At 28.6% G+C, this 18,687-nt stretch overlaps 2 protein-coding genes across 12 annotated transcripts in view; one reads left to right on the top strand and one right to left on the bottom strand.

Annotated features, from left to right (window-relative positions):
* Positions 1–5,925: 5,925 nt before the first annotated feature.
* On the bottom strand, positions 5,926–12,323 carry LOC122499161. Of its 2 annotated transcripts, none has more exons than XM_043607310.1 (5): positions 12,136–12,323; positions 7,895–8,066; positions 7,569–7,720; positions 7,255–7,380; positions 5,926–6,798 (listed from the first exon to the last, which is right to left on the bottom strand). In XM_043607310.1, the coding sequence occupies exons 1-5, from the start codon at positions 12,153–12,155 to the stop codon at positions 6,627–6,629; spliced, it is 642 nt and encodes a 213-aa protein (XP_043463245.1). In that variant the 5' UTR covers positions 12,156–12,323; the 3' UTR covers positions 5,926–6,626. The 2 variants fall into 2 exon arrangements, with proteins under 2 accessions (XP_043463245.1, XP_043463246.1); XM_043607311.1 differs by having other exon boundaries at positions 7,255–7,377; positions 12,136–12,320.
* Positions 12,324–15,099: 2,776 nt separating this feature from the next.
* Positions 15,100–18,687, top strand: part of LOC122499218 — a 119,378-nt gene continuing 115,790 nt past the window's right edge. For 7 of the 10 annotated variants that reach the window (XM_043607410.1, XM_043607411.1, XM_043607409.1 and 4 more), the window contains exon 1: positions 15,101–15,416. The gene's annotated coding sequence lies outside the window, so the exon portion shown is untranslated. Of the gene's footprint in view, positions 15,417–18,687 lie in introns of all 10 variants that reach the window. The other 3 variants (XM_043607406.1, XM_043607404.1, XM_043607403.1) reach the window with 1 other exon arrangement.

Genomic DNA, 18,687 nt, shown 5'->3' with positions numbered 1-18,687 from the left:
AATCAATTTTATTAACTCAGACAATAGTTGCGATCATCAATTAGTCGACGATTATAAACGAGACAACAATTAGTTTCTTTCAATAGTAATTTTTTTCTCTAATCTCAGACAAGTATCAGTTTATTATTAATTGAGTTATAAAAGGAAACAGCGGAACTGTTGCGTATGGGAAGAAAGATTTCTGACACTATCAAATTAAAATTATTACTTTTAAATTATTTAATGAATAATTTTACTTAAATTGATTTAAATTTTTGCTATCAAATCCATTTCTATATGAATTTGATACTTTCAGGAAAAAAAGTTACTAGGCGAAAAGAGAAATTTCGCCCGATTCTCAAAAATTGCTCAACTTAATTAGTTAATTAAAAAAAATTTCCTCGAGAATTAATTCTTCACAAGGAAAACAATTTTTTTCCCCTCAAGAATAAATGGTACGAATTCTGGAAAAATGTATTATCCTAAGTTATTTCTGGTTAATTTTCCGTTTTTTGCGGTTAGCAATAAAGTTGAACATTATGTTTAGACTAAACGTTATTACGCCCATTTGTTATAAATGTTATGTCTCGGAACATTTTTGCTGCAGTGATTTTTTTTGTAGTTTTATATACGAGAAGCTAATTTTTGAATATTTTAATAATTTAACAAAATTCTCTTAATTATTTTCTAATGTGGACACTTTTACTTTTTTTCAGAGGCTGTGTGCGGGTGACTTGAAAGATGTTTGAGCAATCTTGCGCGAATGTAAAGAGAGGTACGGCAACAGTGGACAGGTGATGGTGTTGCAAAATAGAAGCCAGTGCTGCGAAACAAGGAAATAATTATGAAAATGTGAAGTGACATAAAGCAGTAGGGGTGCAGTTAGGTGAGTTATTATTTCACATTGTATTACAGAAACTAACGGTGCATAAAAGTCTGTTGCTCTTGGTCGAAATGGAGAGCAAGAGAGAGAAAAGATTTTAATTACAATGAGACGAGGGAAAATTTGCATACATTTAATAGTTGAAGTTTTATCATACCAGGAGATCCCTCCTTAAGAAGTCAATTTGTGTGTTGTGGAAAACGAATTTTGAAAAGTAGGCCGACAAATTCAAGAGAGAAAGAGGGAGATGAATTATCTCACGAGAGTTGCAGTTTATTATTTATATTTATATCCTCTCACCTTTGACTCGACATCAAATGGGATAGTCCCTATAAATGTCGTGAACATGATAAAAAAAAATTAAATTAATTTTCTTCATATCTGAAAAGTGAAAATTGAATTTCTTTTTTGCTCTCGCTAATTATATTTTGCGGACGGATTTCTTAAATTTCAGGGGAAAGGAAAATTAAATTTTTGTGGCAACCCTGTTGTATTAGTCGCTAGTTCAGTAGTCAGGGCTCGAAGTGTGTTCGTAAGTTGGCTTGAAGACCGTAAGAGTCAGTTTTTTTTTAAAAAAGGTCCGTAAAGTCCGTAATTTAATTGAAAAAGACGAAAAGTTCGTAAATTGTATTTAGAAGATAAAGTTCGGTCAAAAAATAATTCTTCATCTTCTGCTGATTATCGGCTGTGGTTTCATTCTTGGTCCGTAAAGTCCGTATTTTTAAATAATTTCTCTGGCTCGAGCCCTGAGTAGTTCAAGATTGCGTTCGGGCAGACAAGCCGTTAGCTCATCACAAATCGGAAAATTTTTCTTGACGGAATGTTGATTAAATCAAGGATGGCTGCTGTATGCCAAATAGCCTTCATTAGGAATTCCTTCTTATATTGGATTCATAGTATTAAATTTATAATTATTACACTCGTGATATGATTGACCTTATTAATTAAATACGTGAAGAAATAAAATGAATGTGTTTCCACCGTACGTGTACATATTCCAAAAGTCTCTTCAGATTTTGTTGTTTGAAAAGGTCGACTACTATCCTTGAGAGAGTAAAAGATGTTTGGTAAAAAAGGGAAAAAATCAATTTTACCATTCAATTTTAACGTGTTATTTGATTTTACCCGAGTACATGAGTTTTTCTACTTCGCAATCATTTAGACCATCTTGCAAAAGAGCGGAAGGAGCGTTGATCTCCTTGAAGACTACTTCCCTGTAACAAAAACCAGAATTCTTCATCATTTTCATTCTTGAACTGACTATACTGACTACTTAACATCGAATAAAGTGTATTGCAGACGGGACAATTATTTTTTCTTGACAAAAGCCAAAATATGTTTCAATATCTGTTTATCTGTAATTGAATAATTGAATAAATTAGAAAGTAGTGGAAAATTATTAAAGTGCTTATAAATTATTGAGAATAGAATATTTTCTTTTCAACTGTGTTAGTTGGTTTATAATGAGAAAGGTATCATTAAATAAATTTGTCTTGAGACACCCTGTAGAATAAGCGACATTGAATTTTCTTATTTTTAAAAGTGTGACTGACTTTTCTTGACGATTATTCAATATATTAACTTTCTATTTACACAGAAGAAAAATCAATTCATTCGTTTCGAGAAATAATCACTTTTTTTATTATGTGCATACATAATTCGTGAATTATTTCCAATAATAGCGAAAAAAACAGATAAAATCGTTTTCATTTCACTTCCAATTTTATTCTTATTATATGTGGACTATTGAAGTATATAGTGAATTGTATTGGGATCTTTTGTATTATTTAATGATCTCTACATGGAGATCTCAAGGCCATTGAGGCTTTTTAGTCCTTTTACTTTAGCTCACGTTCCGTGTATATTTTATATTGAATCCATAATTTTTATATTCATCCATCGTTTGATGATTTATATTTTATGGATATTTTCCGTTTTATTATTTTATGTTTCTTTTATTTCTGATTTCTGAATCGACTTGTTTCTTTTGTGTGGTACTTACGAAATTATTTGCTATCGTTACGTTATTTTGGATTTACTGTATTAATTTAATTTTATTGTTTCTATATGATATACAGCTTTGTACTCATCTACTGAAACACTAAAAACGTTTTTCAAATCTGTTTTTTTCTCGAAAATTTGCACCACTTTAAATTCGCTAAAAGTTGAAATAAAAAAATTGTTCTCAAAAATGTTACTAAAATTCTTGGATACAATTAAAAAAATTAAATAAAATTCTTTTAAACGATTCAATTCTTTTTAATATCAATTATTTTCATAAATTTAGGTTTGACAACAAGAGTAGTTGACATTTGTGCTACAGCAAATATTTCTTTTCGTCTTCTCGTACCAGAGTTATTATTTGCCATCTATCAGATTAGATAGATCATGAATGTTGGTTTGGCTCGGATGATTCGTCGTTTTTCCCATGTTCCTTTTCATTTCCAATCGATATCACGAGATTCGCTTTTAGCTGAATTGTTTGCTCTTTCACTCCAACGCAAGTCACACTTTTCTGTAAAGCTGAATCTTGTAACCGATCTTAGCCAGCAAAGCGATTCTTTATGTTCACCTGACCCATTTTTGATCTTGTTAAAGTGCGGTCGTTTCCCAAAGAAATACTCCAGAATACGATGCATCTCCTTTTACTTGATTTGACTGCAATTGTGTATAATGAAAAGGATCGTCTAAGGTCATCCATTGTTTTTCCCTACCTTACAGAAAGGTGAATATTCCCAGGAAGAGTTTGGTGCATGCATCACTGAACTTTCAAGCTCGCCTTCAAGCTAGGTGCTATGTATCTTCGCATTTGACTCTCCTATTCTTCAAAATGATATATCATTTGCCAAATGCGAGTACCTTTATGCCTTTAAAGTATTTATCAATTTATAACCTGTGCTTGTTTCTATGTTTTATTTCACGCAATCTGTTAAGAATAAAAAAAAGTTATGGTTTATCTCTTGAAATTTGACCTAGAATGTGAAAAAGGTTAAAGTTCGTTTCAGTTGATTAAAAATGTAACAGAGCTTGATAAATTAATTACATATTCATAAACTGCAACTGAACTTTGTATAAGCGTCTCAACGTGACTACAGAAAACACGCCCTCGCTGAAATGTATCTCGCAGACTGATCAGAATTTCTATTCTTGATGTAAAGTTTGATTGTGATCTGCGACTGAGTAGTGTGTGTTCATAGCGAGACAAAGCAAAATATCTTCTATGCAAATTTCGCACGAAATTCCACATTCCCCGGCATACATATACAATTATAATTTAATCATAAATTATAAACACTTTGTCGAGTTTACTCTTATCGTTCACTTTAAACTATTTCCTAAATTAAATCTTACGTCTCCCTTATTTCACTCTCGGAATTATTAGAATTAAATTATTATAGTCAAATTATTTTGTTGATAAATTTATTTTACTAATTCACAGTTTTTCTAACTCTCTAAATTTAAATTAGTAAAAATTTGTACCAATTTGAATTATTTATTTATTTATTAATAAACGGTGACTATTTTATTCAGAAATAGTAATTTCTACTAATTTATTAGTAAAACTTACTGATTCAAAAGCAAAAAGTTAGTAAACATTTTTACTAATTCTAATTTACACAGTAAAAAGAAAATCTTATTTTAAGGCACGAAAGCTGCCTTAAATTAAGATGCAACATTTTTAAGACAGTCAATGTTGAATTTACGCACGTTTTTCGTATCCTTTAACATTATAGCAGACAGTGTTGAATTTAAGGCAGCTCTTAAATTAAGATTTACTTTTTACTGTGTAGAGCAAAATACAAGATTTACTCTCAAATTTGAATTCGTAAAAATGTTTACTAATTCCAAATAGTGAGTGACTTTTTGCTTTTGAATTAGTAAATTTGACTACAAAATTCGAAGACATAACTATTTATTAGTAAAATTTACTAATTCAAAAGCAGAAAGTCAGTCACTAATTCAAATTACTAAAGATTTTTACTAATTCAAAAGCAAAAAGTCAGTCACTAATTCAAATTTAGAGAGTACTAATTTATTAGTAAATTTTACGAATAAATTAGTTGAAATTACTATTTCTCAGTAAAATTTATTAATTCAAAAGCAAAAAACTTAACAAAATTGTACAATTTTCTTACGCTTATTGTCTCAATTTGATATTTTTAGAAAAACTGTGAAAATTATTAACTTTTATGATTATAATACAAAAGTAATAAATAAGGATTAAATAATAATGTTAAATGTCAAATAATATAAGTAATAAAATAAATCCATAAACTACGTAGTCAAAAAAAATTTTTAATTCCCCCCTCCACTCCGTAGAAGCGCTACGTAGTTTATGGCCGATCCTAAGTAATAAATATAATCTTATAAAAATGGTAATTTTAATATTATATTATTTACAATAAATGATAAAAGCAATAATTAGTTATTCAATTAATTGCAGTCAATTGTAAAAGAATCGATAATTAATTTCTATTCACTATGAGGCAATCGATAATTAATTACCATTTACGGTGAATGTGTCAATAATCAATTGATAATTATGTTTTATAATTAAATTAACGATTTTTCAATATTGAAAATTGGAAATTAATTAATTATCATTCTTTTTTATAAATTTTTCCATGACTTCTGATTTCTTTTTCATAAATACTTTTGTTTATATTTATATTTTTTTAGTTTTTTATACTTTTATGTAATTATTAATATTATTAATTATTAATAATATTTGTTAATATTGTTATTACTCTCTAAATTTGAATTAGTAAAAATATTTACAGAATTAGTGACTGACTTTTTGATTTTGAATTAGTAAATACTAAATAGTTAATAGTTTTACTAATAAATAGTTATTTCTACTAATTTATTAGTAAAATTATACTAATTCATTATCAAAAAGTCAAATTAGTGAACATTTTTACTAATTTAAATTTAGAGAATAGTATTAATTGTTATTTATCTTATATTATTATTTTTTAAATAAATAATTATAATTATTTATCGTGATTCTTTATCGTTAAAGAGAATAAATGAAAAAAGAATCGGGAATTAAGATGCACAAATTATTATCGACTTACGAATATTTTTTAATCAACCGTCACATTCTCCTCAATTATACATAAACTTATTATGGCGTTGGCTCTCAAAAATTAACAGCTGTCTTTGTTTCTTTGTTTATTTTTTTGTCTTTACTGTATAAAAAAACAATAGGCTTTGTACAAAATTTCCTTTTTTGTTGTTTCGTTGAAAAATCACATATTTTTTTGGTCAAATTATCATAAACAATATTTGACGATATCTTAGCAAAGTGAACATTACAATAGAACCTCTCGGAATGCAACTCGATTTTCAAAACATCCTTGAAAATTTTTTTTTATAATTTAACTTTGTAACATTTTTACAATATTCCAGAACTAAGTGAAAATAATTCTTGTTGGACAAAAAAATTTCAAAATTCGAGTTGCATTCCGACAGGTTCGACTTGATTTTCTATGTTTTTGTTCATATAAAAATTGATTATTCGTGAAATCGTTTGAAAGAAAAGAAATTCCATTTCAATAAATATTTGATTTGAATCATTGGAGAGTTAAAAATTAATAAAAAAAAAAAAAGAAAAAAAGTTGATGTGGCAATAATAGAGGCGATGTCAGTCTATATTTTGAAACGCAGTTTTCTCATTATGCCGCACATATCACAACTTTCTTTTAAACGCAAAGGAACAACAGATTCGAAAGTGTTCGTGTAACATTATTTCACCCACTCGTTAACCTCTACGAAACGATTTCGGTTTTAGTTGAACTTCATCGTGTTGAGTTTCCTCAACATCCTCCTGAACTGGTTTTGAACCCCGGGAGGATCCGAACCTTCCACGACTCGTTGGCTTTGATGTCGCTTCTGCATTTCCGCTGGTTCTTCTGCTTCCACTCGATGCGGATCTGTAATTGTTTATTGTTCACTGTATTTGTTTCCTTATGGTTCAATTCTCTTGAAGGTAGTTTGCACTATCAATTGGTATTTCGGTCTGTTTTTAGGTGTTTAGATTAAAAATTAAAAGATAGTCGATGTTTCTTTATTTTTGTGGGATTTTTGTATTGATTTCGGTCTGTTTTTGGGTATTTTGATTAAAAATCAGAAGATAGTCGATGTTTCTTTATTTTTGTGGGATTTTTGTACCGATTTCGGTCTGTTTTTGAGAATTTAGATTAAAAATCAGAAGATCGATGATGAACAAGTTCGGATAGGAAAGGTTTGGATACTCGAGGTTCCACTGTATTTAGCATCATATTTGGCTTTAGTATTGACCTTACTATGTTTGTCAGAACAGTTGGTTCGTGCTTTGGGTGAGAACTCCAAAAGTTTGGACAAAAGGAAGCAAAAATTATGCAACTTACTTAAATTTAGATGCTGATGATGTAGCTTCCGCTGGGGAAGGTGTTGAATTGTGGTCCTTGGAATGGCTCGAACCGACTTGCGCTCTTCTTCGCTTCAAAGCTGCTAAGAGATCTTCATTTGATCTGCTGGTCGAAACAAACATTTTACTATTCTTAATTATTTGTACAAATAGTTTTTAGGATTATTAGAATAGTATTTTTAGTATTTGAATAGTTTGCCAACCTTCTATTTGCTACTATGTACTAAGAAATACTTATTTCCTACACTTTTATTGATCGCCGCTTTTATTATTTCAATTTTTGACTCGAATTACCTGAAGGGTCTGACAACTCCACCCTTTAATTTCTTAGAGGCTTCTGTCGTGGTGACCGGCACTTCCTCTTCCTGCTTTTCTTCGGCACCCTCGTCACCCTCAGCATCCTCTTCGACTGGATGTTCTATCGCTTTGGCAGTTGTCGACGCTAACTGAAAGTGTAACAAATTTTTTAATATTTTTCGAAATTTATTTTATGATTGAGTTAAAGTTGAAATATATTTTAGGGTCAAAAATTGGAAATGGTATGGAGAACAGTTGCAGTTTGGCTTTAATTAATAATTGCTGTTTTAGGATTGTATTTTCTATTCTGTCAATTTACTTACTTGTGTGGTTTTTTTTCCAGGAATTGGTCTATTTCGGGGTGCGAGGAGTCCTCCTAATCGACTCGCAGGTTTTGCTGGGGCAGGTGTTACTGGAGCGTGTGCAGCTTCTTCCTCATAATCATATTCCTCCTCGGCTGATTTACTAACAGCTATTAAACAGAATAGTAGAAATCTGCAAAAGGTAAAATAATCTTCATTCAGTATTGTATCAAGTCGTATAATTTTCACGAAACACTAAAATTAAATGAAAAGTCTTAATTTTGAGACAACTAAAAGAAAACTAAAAAATTAGAATATAATTCATTAAATAAGGATACAATCCATTAAATTTTTAGGATACAACAGAGAAGAGTTTCTTTTTAGGGATTTACAAAGTCCAATCACGACTGCAGTGAATAAAAAGTATTTTCGTATTTTCTTTTTTCTTTGCATTTTAGCATTTTTGCTTTCAATAGTGCTAGAGAGAAGCATATGGGTTTCTAAAGGAAAATGCTCGAACAATAGGATTGAATATGTGAAAAGAATTGTTTTATTCATCAGTTGCAAAAGATGAGATTGAAAATGCACGTATAAAAGTCTCTCAAAGTAAAACATGCATTCGATAGGTAGACCAGGCGGATTTTGACCTGTGACATTCAGGTATGAAACTTACTTTCTCTGCCTTGGCTGGACGACGTTATTCTCGAGATTAGCTATATCGTTACGTCGCGGATTCATACGTGTGGCAGTTTACAAATGTCAAGAAAACCAGCCAACAACTTCGATTCAGAACTGTGAAATTATTTCTTTTTCTCGCACGTGCACTGATTACTCTCTAAATTTTAATTTTCCTGATTTCCAACCATGTTGCTGGTTGAAACAAAAGACTGCAATCTCTAAGTTAGCTGCATCCATTATCAGTAGCAAATGTAGCATTTTCTTAATTCAAATTCCCAATAGCAGTACTCACAAACACTGCTTAATTTTTAACATTAGAAATTTAGTTTTCACTATATTTCACTTTATTTTAGATGGAATATTAAATCTTTTCGAATCAATATTAAATCAACTATCAGTGTTAAAAATCGTACAAAAAACTTTACGCCAAAAGGATTGAAATCGTTTTTCAATCGCACAAAGTGTGAAAGTTGCAGTTTATCGGATTAGGTTTTAATCTAAATAAAGTGAAAATATACATTTTTTAGAGATAGAATCCATTTAATCATTCAAAGTTGGAAAGGTGCAAAGTTGCAGTCAGATTAGTATCGAGAAAAATTTGATTAATCGGTTCTTATTTATCATCATCATCACTTATTTTTAATAGAAATTTCTGTATACAAAGAAATAGTGTTAAGTACATAGTGTTTAATCCGTGTAACTTCTGTAATATGTTAATGACAAACATAACTAATAGTGTGTGTAAAATAATATTTATAATATCTAACATATGTAATTATATGTATTATGACTATACTATTTAAAGTTCGTAAAAGAGTCGTTTCACAGAATTCGAGAGTGGTTATGAACTGTGGATAAGTTCATGTAATACTTGTTTAGCAATCATGTTAAAGTCGTAACAAGCAACAGTGCACGGACTATGAAAAATGATAATCAACGTAGTTTCTCAATAAAATTGATCAGAGATCGAATTTCAAGACATTATAATACGTGGGGACATGTGATTTGAAAAAAAAATTCTCTAGAAAATTTCATTCTTTAGAAAAACGAAAATTTATCTATACACAAATCTATTAAAGGAAATGGGATAGTCCTACGTGTCTTTCAATTCAATGAAATTCCACCATTTCAATGATGTAATATTTATATTTAATTTAAATTTAAATTTTATTTTAATTTCATTTTAATTTCATTTTCATTCCATTTTTATTTCAATAAAAGTTTATTCAAATTTTTCATTAGTTTCTACTAGTTTCTACTAGTTTCTACTAGTGGAAAATTAATAAAGCAAAAGAAATGTAAAATAGCGGAGGAAATATTTTTCAAAATATTTTGGTAATTAAAAATAGATTCGGAAAAATTAATTAAAAGTTGAATTCACACTATAAGTTGAAGCAAACATATTCACTTTTCCTCGAAGTTGAAATTTCGACAAAAAAAATATTGCTTTTACGTTATCAATTCATTATTTTGTTTTTTCTCTTTTCGCTCCTCTTTTGGGGGGATAATTTATTATCGTTTTCTTGAAAATAACAGAAAGATGTTTTTAAATAACTGGTTAAAGGAATTCCATTAGATTTGGGAGATACGAGGAGGACCGGGGAAAAATGAAAAAAAAAATAATCAGATTATTTTTGTGAAATGAATATAGTTATTTGAAACCGGGAATCCGGTTTGGATCCTTGCAGCATTCCAGTGTCATGCAAAAGTTATTTTATAAAAAACAAATTCTCGAAAAAAAGTAAATGGTTCCGTAAATGAATTTCTTCAATTGAATTTTGTTTCGAAATTAATTATATACGATTCGGTTATACAATTATTGAAATTTAGACATTTATAAAGGCATAAATAAATTAAAAATTATAACAGGATATAAAAGATGAGGAAAAGATGAATAAAAATTAGGACACTGAAGTTAGTGTCGAACGTTCAGCGACGAAAAGTGTCATTCCGGACTTTTAGAGATACAAAGTCACTAATGTTAGAATTTTTCGCTGATTGAGAATTTTTCAGAGTAATTTTTTAACTTAAAGTTAAAAAAAGGGTTTGATCTTTGATTGTTTCGGTTTTGCGAAAAGAACTTGATGCTGAGGTCCGCAACGTTTTTAAAAACGAAAACGAAAAAATTATGGGTCGATTTTTTTTATTTTTGATTCTAAATCATGTTACTTTTTAATAATTGTAACTTAAGTAACAATTAATTTCTTAAAAATTAGGAAACATGCAAATTAGAAATGAATTTAACTTTTAAAAAAATCGTTTTTAAAAACGTTGCGGACTTTAGCTTCATAAACTATCGACGTTTAGCGTAAAAGTATTCTTCAGGGAACTAAATTTTATTTTCAATTTCTTTTAATCTTTTTTAAGCAATCTTTAAGGATGGAATGCGTTAGAGAACTTGCCGAAATTTAGCCCTCCGTAAAAATTAGCAAGGATCGAATTTCAAACCCATGCAAAATTCGATTCGTTGCACAAAAATGCATTTTATTTTATTCTACAACCGAGGAGTCGGGACATATTCTAAAATTCGTAATAAAATTTGTTCCCCAGTGAAACATGATCCGTTTCATTTGCACCGACTTGAAATTTTTGATTTCACGAAATTTTCTTAGTAAAGAAAAAGTTTTCCCTTGAATAGAACAAAATCAGAATTAGTCAGAATAAAGAGTTCGAAATTAGAATTTGAAAAACAAGATAGTATTTCAACACTGAAATTTGAAGTAGATTTTTCGATTAGCCGCCATTTGAGTAATTTTGAAACGTATCGGAATTGACGAACAGTTTTGATGTAATTTTTCTGAAAATGAAACGAAACTTTTGGTTTCGTGTGAAATTCCTTGTGTAACATTGCATGAAATGTGATAATTTAATTTTTCTGCTTTCTGATGTTGGTCTACATTTGGAAAAGGCAGAAGCGAATATGAAGATGAAGAAGAAGAAAAGTTGAATATATTAATACTAATGTGCATGTATAATTAACTTATAATAATGTCTCGTAAAAGTTCTTTTTTTACATAATATCTTTGTAATTGATAATATACAACAATTTTTTGATGCAGCTTCGATCTCACGGTCATTAAACGTTTACCGGTTATGTCTATATGTATATGACAAGAGCGGCATCTGATTTTCTGCTAAAACCACTTTCCATTTTACCTTCCTCACCATATGTTTTCACTTTCAACCCGTTCATTCCGATCAAGTTTCTGGCCAAAATAAAGATCCATCTCTTATTTTTAAAGGATGCTTTTTCATATAAAATTATTGAATGCTGGGGTTAAATTTTCAAAATCTGTTTCTACTAAAAGATTTCCCCGAAGAATTAGAAACAGAGATTTGGCCTAGTATTGAAAAAATGGTTTATATTCTCACACGCATGCAATTAATTAACACCTTTCACTTTTTACCAATCGAAATCGATACCGTCATTTAAGAACATTCCCGCTGTTGATCCGCGCTTAGCATTTATTTCATATCTTGGCGCGATGCATAATATAGAGTTACGTTAAGGGGGTGGATAGAGGATATTATAAATTATATATGTAAGGAAATGGTTGATAATGCAAATGACTAATTCTACTCACGTAAAAAGTTTAAAGTTCATTGTTGTTCACTTTGTGTATTTAAATCAGCAGCCAAATCCGTTTTGATCTCAAATGAAACAATCTGTTGCTATGGAGGTGGAGCCGAGGAGAATAAATAAGAAAGAATGAAGCACACACCACTGCAATCGCTAAGACAGAGTATTTGAGAGTGCCGAGCTCAGTTTCCCCTTCTCTCCATTTATATTGGTACTCTCACTCTTATAAGATTACGAAGAACATAGACCATTGACATAATATAACCAATGTGATCACATGCATATAAAATTTAGAATTCTCTCAATAACTTTGTATAGGGAAAAATTATATATACTTCAATTGGAAGTGTTTTTTTTAGAAAGGTTCTTCTTCTCCATCTTCTTCTTCTTCTTCTTCCATCTCTTCATATGTTTTTACAAATTTACGTTTACAAATTTCAAAGTTTCTTCATTAGAATTAATTCAGGCTCGAATGATTTAAATATCATACAAGGTCGTTAGGCGCGGGATTTAAAGTTTGATGATTTACTCACAAGGGTTACGTTAAGGCTCTAATCCAATTACATACTAAGTTTACTAAGTTGGTACTTAACTACTTGTATGTTCTCATGTTTTACATGTCACTTATGTTAAATACTTAAATCCCATCCTGCTCGCTATTTAATTCAGGAATCGGAGAATTAATTAGGTCTGTGCAGGTTCTGAATCGATGCGCATGTGTTCCGTTCTTCGAAAAATTTATATACTCAAAGGGGTGAAGTGAGTCTTGCTTCAAGTTGCACTATTATTAAAATAAACTTTTTGTTCATTTTCTGCTTTACTTTGTGCTAAATGTCATCGCTTTTAATATTTTTACAAAGTTAACAACTTGTGAGTTATATAGAAAATTGTCTGCTGAAACCATTATGGCTTTATGATGATTTTAAGACCGAAGTGTTAAATTTTATTTCTCTGAATTTTACGCCTTTTGATTCAAGACAGGATTGCTACAGATCAGCGGCAAATTAGGGTATTTTATACAAAATTTTGCTGAAATATTAAATCTCTAGAATTAGTACAAGAATTTAAAATACAATTTTTATAATATTTCGAAAAAAAAATTATTTAAAAAAATATAAACTTCTTCGCAAGAATTTAATTATTTAAAAAATTTTTTTGAAAAATTCGTTGTAAGAATTCAATTATTTTCATAAATAATAAAACTCGTCAAAGGATTTCAATTCTTTTTAATACAATTTTAAAAGGTTTCTCGAAAAATGCAATTATTTTTAAACATTTTCTTAAAATTCTTCGCAAGAATTCAATTATCATCTTTATAAGTAAAAAAATTCTTCTGAAAAATTCAATTATTTTTGAAAATTTTAATAAAATTCGTTGCAAGAATTCAATTATTTTCATAAACAATAAAATTTTCACTGGAATTCAATTATTTAATTTTATTCAATTTCAATTATTTTTAATACAATTTTACACGGATTCTTGAAAATTGAAAATTCTTGAAAAAAATTGTTAAAAATCTTTGAAAGAATTTAATTATTTAAAAAATTTTGCTTAGTTCTTTATAAGAATTCAATTTTAAGAAATATTCAATATTTAGAAATGAATTTCAGTTAAAATTTTAGATAACAATTGAATATTAACATAGCTTGAATTTTTAGAAATAATTGAATTTCAAAACATTTTTTGAATTTAAATTTTTGAAAAATTTAATTGTTTGTAAAACTGTAGTAATATTTAAATTTTTATTTTGGAATACACTGATTAAAGTTTTGAATAAGTATTTTTAAAAAATTTTAACAATAAAATAATTGAATTTTAAATGAATTCTTATAGTAAAATGTTATTATTTGTGAAAAATTAATATTTAGTTTTTAATTAAATTTCTTTGTAAGAATTGAATTATTTTCCAAAATTTTATTAAAATTAAAATTCTTCGGTACAATTGAATTATTTAAAAAATTTTTGATAAAGTTCTTTATAAAAATTAAATTTTGAGAAATATTCAATTATTCAAGAAATTATTTACTTTTGTATTTAAATAATTGAATTTTCGTAGAATTTTCTAATAAGAATTGATTTTAAATTGAATTTTAGTTAACAACTTAGCGAATAATTGAATTTTAGAAGCATTACAGTGTGAATGTTTAGAAGTAAATTACAAAAGATTTTTTGAATTGAATTTTAAAAGATTATAAACTTTTTCTCGGAAATTCCAATTGCTGTGGAGAAATTAATAATAATCAGATTGTCATTTAAAAAATTATTAAAGTTTTAAGTAATTTTATTTATATTTAAAGAATTAGATTTCTGAGAAGCTTCAATTTAATTTTTTAAAAATACTTAATTTTTTTTAAATTGCATTAAAATTTTACGAAATTAAATAATGTTTTGCAAAATTGAATTGAAAATAATTAGTTTTAAAAAATTTGGATTTTCAAAGAATTTTAATTTAATAATTGATGAAGAATTAAGTTTTACTAAAATAATTAAAACTCTTAACTGAAAAATAATAAAAGTTAAAGATGTTAATTAGAGTTAATTATAGTATTAAAAATTTGAATTTTTAAAGAATTTTAATAAAAAAAATTCAAATTGCGTTTGAAATTTAATACGATAAATGAAATTTAATGATCCTAAATGTAACTGGCAAAGAGATTCATTTCCTTCCAGGTAAAAGCAATTACTGCAGAACAGGTAAACTAAAGCATGTGCCGACATCTAGTCGAAACGGCTACATTACTGCAGAACAATTCAAAGGGTAATTTTATTTTAAAAAGCAAATTAATGAAATAATCAATTAGTTTCTTGTTTAAAATTAATTCTTCCTCTAACAATTCTATCTGTATAAAAGAAAATTTAACATTTGTTTACAAAACAATACTTGTTGGTAAAAATGAACACCAAGTTCGTGCACTTGTCGGCCAGTGGCGCCAATTGAACGTGAAACGAACTAAGAAATCCCGTCCACCCCAGGATCACTTGTTGAATGTACTTCTCTTGATTCGTCTTGAATTCGTCTTCCGGCACGTCTCACATTGAGACGCGGTGACGCGAATTTTTAACTTTTTTTTCTGTTATTACTCTTTTTTTACCGCAACTTTTGTGTTTTTTATCAAGTTTTTTTTATTTAATCGAAGAAAATGTGTTTTGTGCTGTTAATATTGTGATTTAGAATTGTGTGTTTCTTTCAATGGATTAACGTTTGTGTGTACCGATATTCTTATCCTGCGATCATTTGGATATACTTCGTTTTGTTTACTTTCCTTATCGACAAGGAAAATCATGGTAAGGAATAAATGCACACACGAACAGTGCTAATGTACTCGGAATTATCTCATTTGACTTTTTAGACCCTCAATTAATCGGTTCTAATTGAGTACATGTGCATTGCAAGGAATTTACTTTATATATTAAATGTATATATGTGTCTAGAATTTGTCATTGTCTGGAGCGTTGAATTCTGCGAGCGTTGCAAAGTAAAAGTCATAAACATGAAGCAAAAAAGGTTCTTGTGTTTTTTTTTCTTCTTAATTTATTGATAGAAATTTAGCACCAATATTAAAGCAAAGCAGAAATAGCAAATATTTGTCAAACTTTGTTTAAAAACTGAAAGCAGTGGGTTTTTTTGAGAATTTGTTTCTTGCATGCAAACTTGATTTCAGCATTCGAAATTAAAAGTTTATTTATTCAAAATTTCTGTTAGTTTTCATCAGTACAGAATTATGGACCATTCTTGATTATTTTCTGAATTTAATTTGAAAGTCTTTTTGTATTTGGTGAATAAAAATTTCACGTGCCTTAGGTTAACGGTAATTATTTTGCATGGGATATGAAATTTAATGCAACTGCAGAGGAAGTGAAAACTCTTAAATAACAACGCACAAGTGTTATTTCAAAAATTTGCTGATACATGCTTATTATCCTGTTTCTATAAATCTTTTCTCGTGGAAACTATTTTTATTTTGTAGATTTTATCGAAAAACGAAGACAAGGAGAGAAAAAGTGTGGAAAAACGAAACAAATGGCTAATAATTAAATTGGCGTTTATTATTTAAAAAAGGGTTAATAATATAATTATGAATGAATAACATTAAATATGCATGTCAAGCACCTAATGTTGTGTTGTATGATGCACATTATAAAACATATAGTTTCACGCATGAGCTGCATCTAATTGCCTTTGTGTGAAAAATGCACGTGCTCTTTTCGTTCCTTGCAGAAAGAGTTGTTCTTATGACAATGCACGAGGCGAGACTCGTTTTTTCCAAACTTTTACATGTTTTAAAACTCGTTTTTAAAAAAAGGTTCACATTTTTAAAAACTCGTTTTTAAAGAAGTTTAAAAAAGTTTTAAAAAGTTAAAAAAAAGTTTAAAGAAGGTACAATAGATTCTGCACAAATCCCTTAAACAATGAGCATAATTTGATTTGGTTCAAGTATCTAAATTATAATTGTTTCGTTGAAGAGAGCGCAGTAAATCAAAAATTTTTTTCTGGTAGTTAAATGGATCTGGGAAATTTGTTATTTTGAAAGGTGTTGGGGGGACGGGCAATTTTAGTATTAGTGCTACTTTCGAAGATATTTTGCAGGTCAAAGACGGTTGCACAGGTAACGTCAGCAGGGCGTAAGCGAAAGGAATGTTTCTTTTGCATTCATCCTCAGTTCCGTTATCCCCCTGGTTATTGTACACTGTAAAGTGTAAACTATAAAGAAAACGCTGCTTCTACGAAACCTTCAGCGGGTTTCACTATATAAAACATTTTACAAAATTTGACTTCCACTTGTCACCGAAAAAATCTCCTTTTATATTTTTATTTGTACGAAAAATCAGTTGCAAAAATTAAGCAAAGAATCATCAATGAAAATTTTTCATTAAAATTCATTGAAATGGAAAATTTTCATTGCTGATTCTTTGCTTAATTTTTGCAACTGATTTCTCGTACAAAGTTTCTTCTTATATATTGGGGGCCTGTGCATTTAAGTGCGGGTGCTCGAAATAATTCTCACTCCCCTAACAGATTGAAAGCTTGTCTGGACCAAAAATAGAGAGAGAGTTTAATGAAACCAATGAAAGATAGTGTACGTCAAACATCACTCACTGAGACTTTTGATTTTTAAGATTTGAAAAGAGAAAAACAAATTCATGTCAAGGTTCTCAGTGATTTACTTTTGATCTAATCTAAAATTAAAATATTAGAAATTTATTCCTTAGAAAAAAGGAATTCTAAGTCACAAAGAAGCGTATTTTTAGAATTTCTTCTCTTCTTGGAAGTGTAATTAATAGGTAACTTTTTTCCGCATTTGCTTCATGGGATGTTGTAAAATTGAATGTAGCCAATATGCAGTGTTTGTGGAACATAATTACTACTTCGAGAAAAGTACGATTTCTTTAAATTTTATGCTTTGGAACATTAAAAGGAAACTGCCTTTTAGTTGTTTGTATTTGTCGTAATGTCATGTCTTTTTAAACTATTTCCGGTGTATTAATGTTTATTATTAAATTCTTTTAAATGCCGTTAAAGAATTCGTTGTAAAAAATAATTGTATGGATTCATTTTTAATGTTTTTTCCGTTAATTCTGAGTAATATTTTAGTTAATACTAATTTTTAGTTAATACTAAGTAATACTTTAGACAATACTAATTTATTTAATTACAGTAGAAATTAAAAAGTCGGTTTCGATTGTGTTTATAAACACCCGCAAGATTATTTGTGTTTATATTCATGATGCTAAATCTCGGTTCAGATCATACGGAGACATCTATCAGATATAGCATAAGGTTTTAACAGGTTACTACTGTATCACCAGATTCTCCTTCCTGGAATTTTTTTCAAGTCTTTATCTTCTTCTGCACGTGAAGATAGTGATTTACCATTTTCAGTTTCATTCACAAATTTTGTTCTTGAATCCTATTTTTAAAATCTGTTCAAACCTATCACACTTTTTTTTGAGAAAAAATAATCTGTTTTTGTATTAATTTTTCTATTTTTCTCTCTGTGGTTTAATTGTGTTTTCTAAATTAGTTATTAGTTTATAAACATTTCAATCATCTTTATAGATTTTCGCTTCTTTTCCAACAAGAGTTTGAAAAATTAAAAATGTATCGAATATGTGAATGAAATTATCGTGTTCCTGCTTTTAAATCAGATTCCCATTAATTTTAAAGTCTTTTGTCACTCGTTATCTTTCACCATTTAACCGAGTGTCGGTGTATCTTATCAATGTCCAATTTTTCAATTACTCATCCTCCGAATGTTAATTTTTGAAACGATAGCAGTACAGGTGTGTGATATTAATTCAAATTATTGTGTTAGAAAAAAAATGGAAGAAGTGAAATTAGAAAATTTAATTTTCTTGACATTGTTTAATTTTTGAAAAATTGTGAATTTCAATCACAAATTTAAAACTTTATTATATTATTGTCACATTACTTATGTAATTTACGTTGCTTGCCTTGTATTTACTATTCTTTTCCAGATATTTATTACTCTATTCTTTGATTTTTAGTTGAGATAATTTAATATTTTATTCATTTAAAAAAAAGTTCGTAATTTTG

This window comes from Leptopilina heterotoma, unplaced genomic scaffold (genome assembly GCF_015476425.1).
Source record: "Leptopilina heterotoma isolate Lh14 unplaced genomic scaffold, ASM1547642v1 Lhet_166, whole genome shotgun sequence".
NCBI classification, from domain to species: Eukaryota; Metazoa; Arthropoda; class Insecta; order Hymenoptera; family Figitidae; genus Leptopilina; species Leptopilina heterotoma.
Note: the sequence above shows the minus strand (reverse complement) of the source record. Positions and strands in the feature narration are given on the sequence as shown.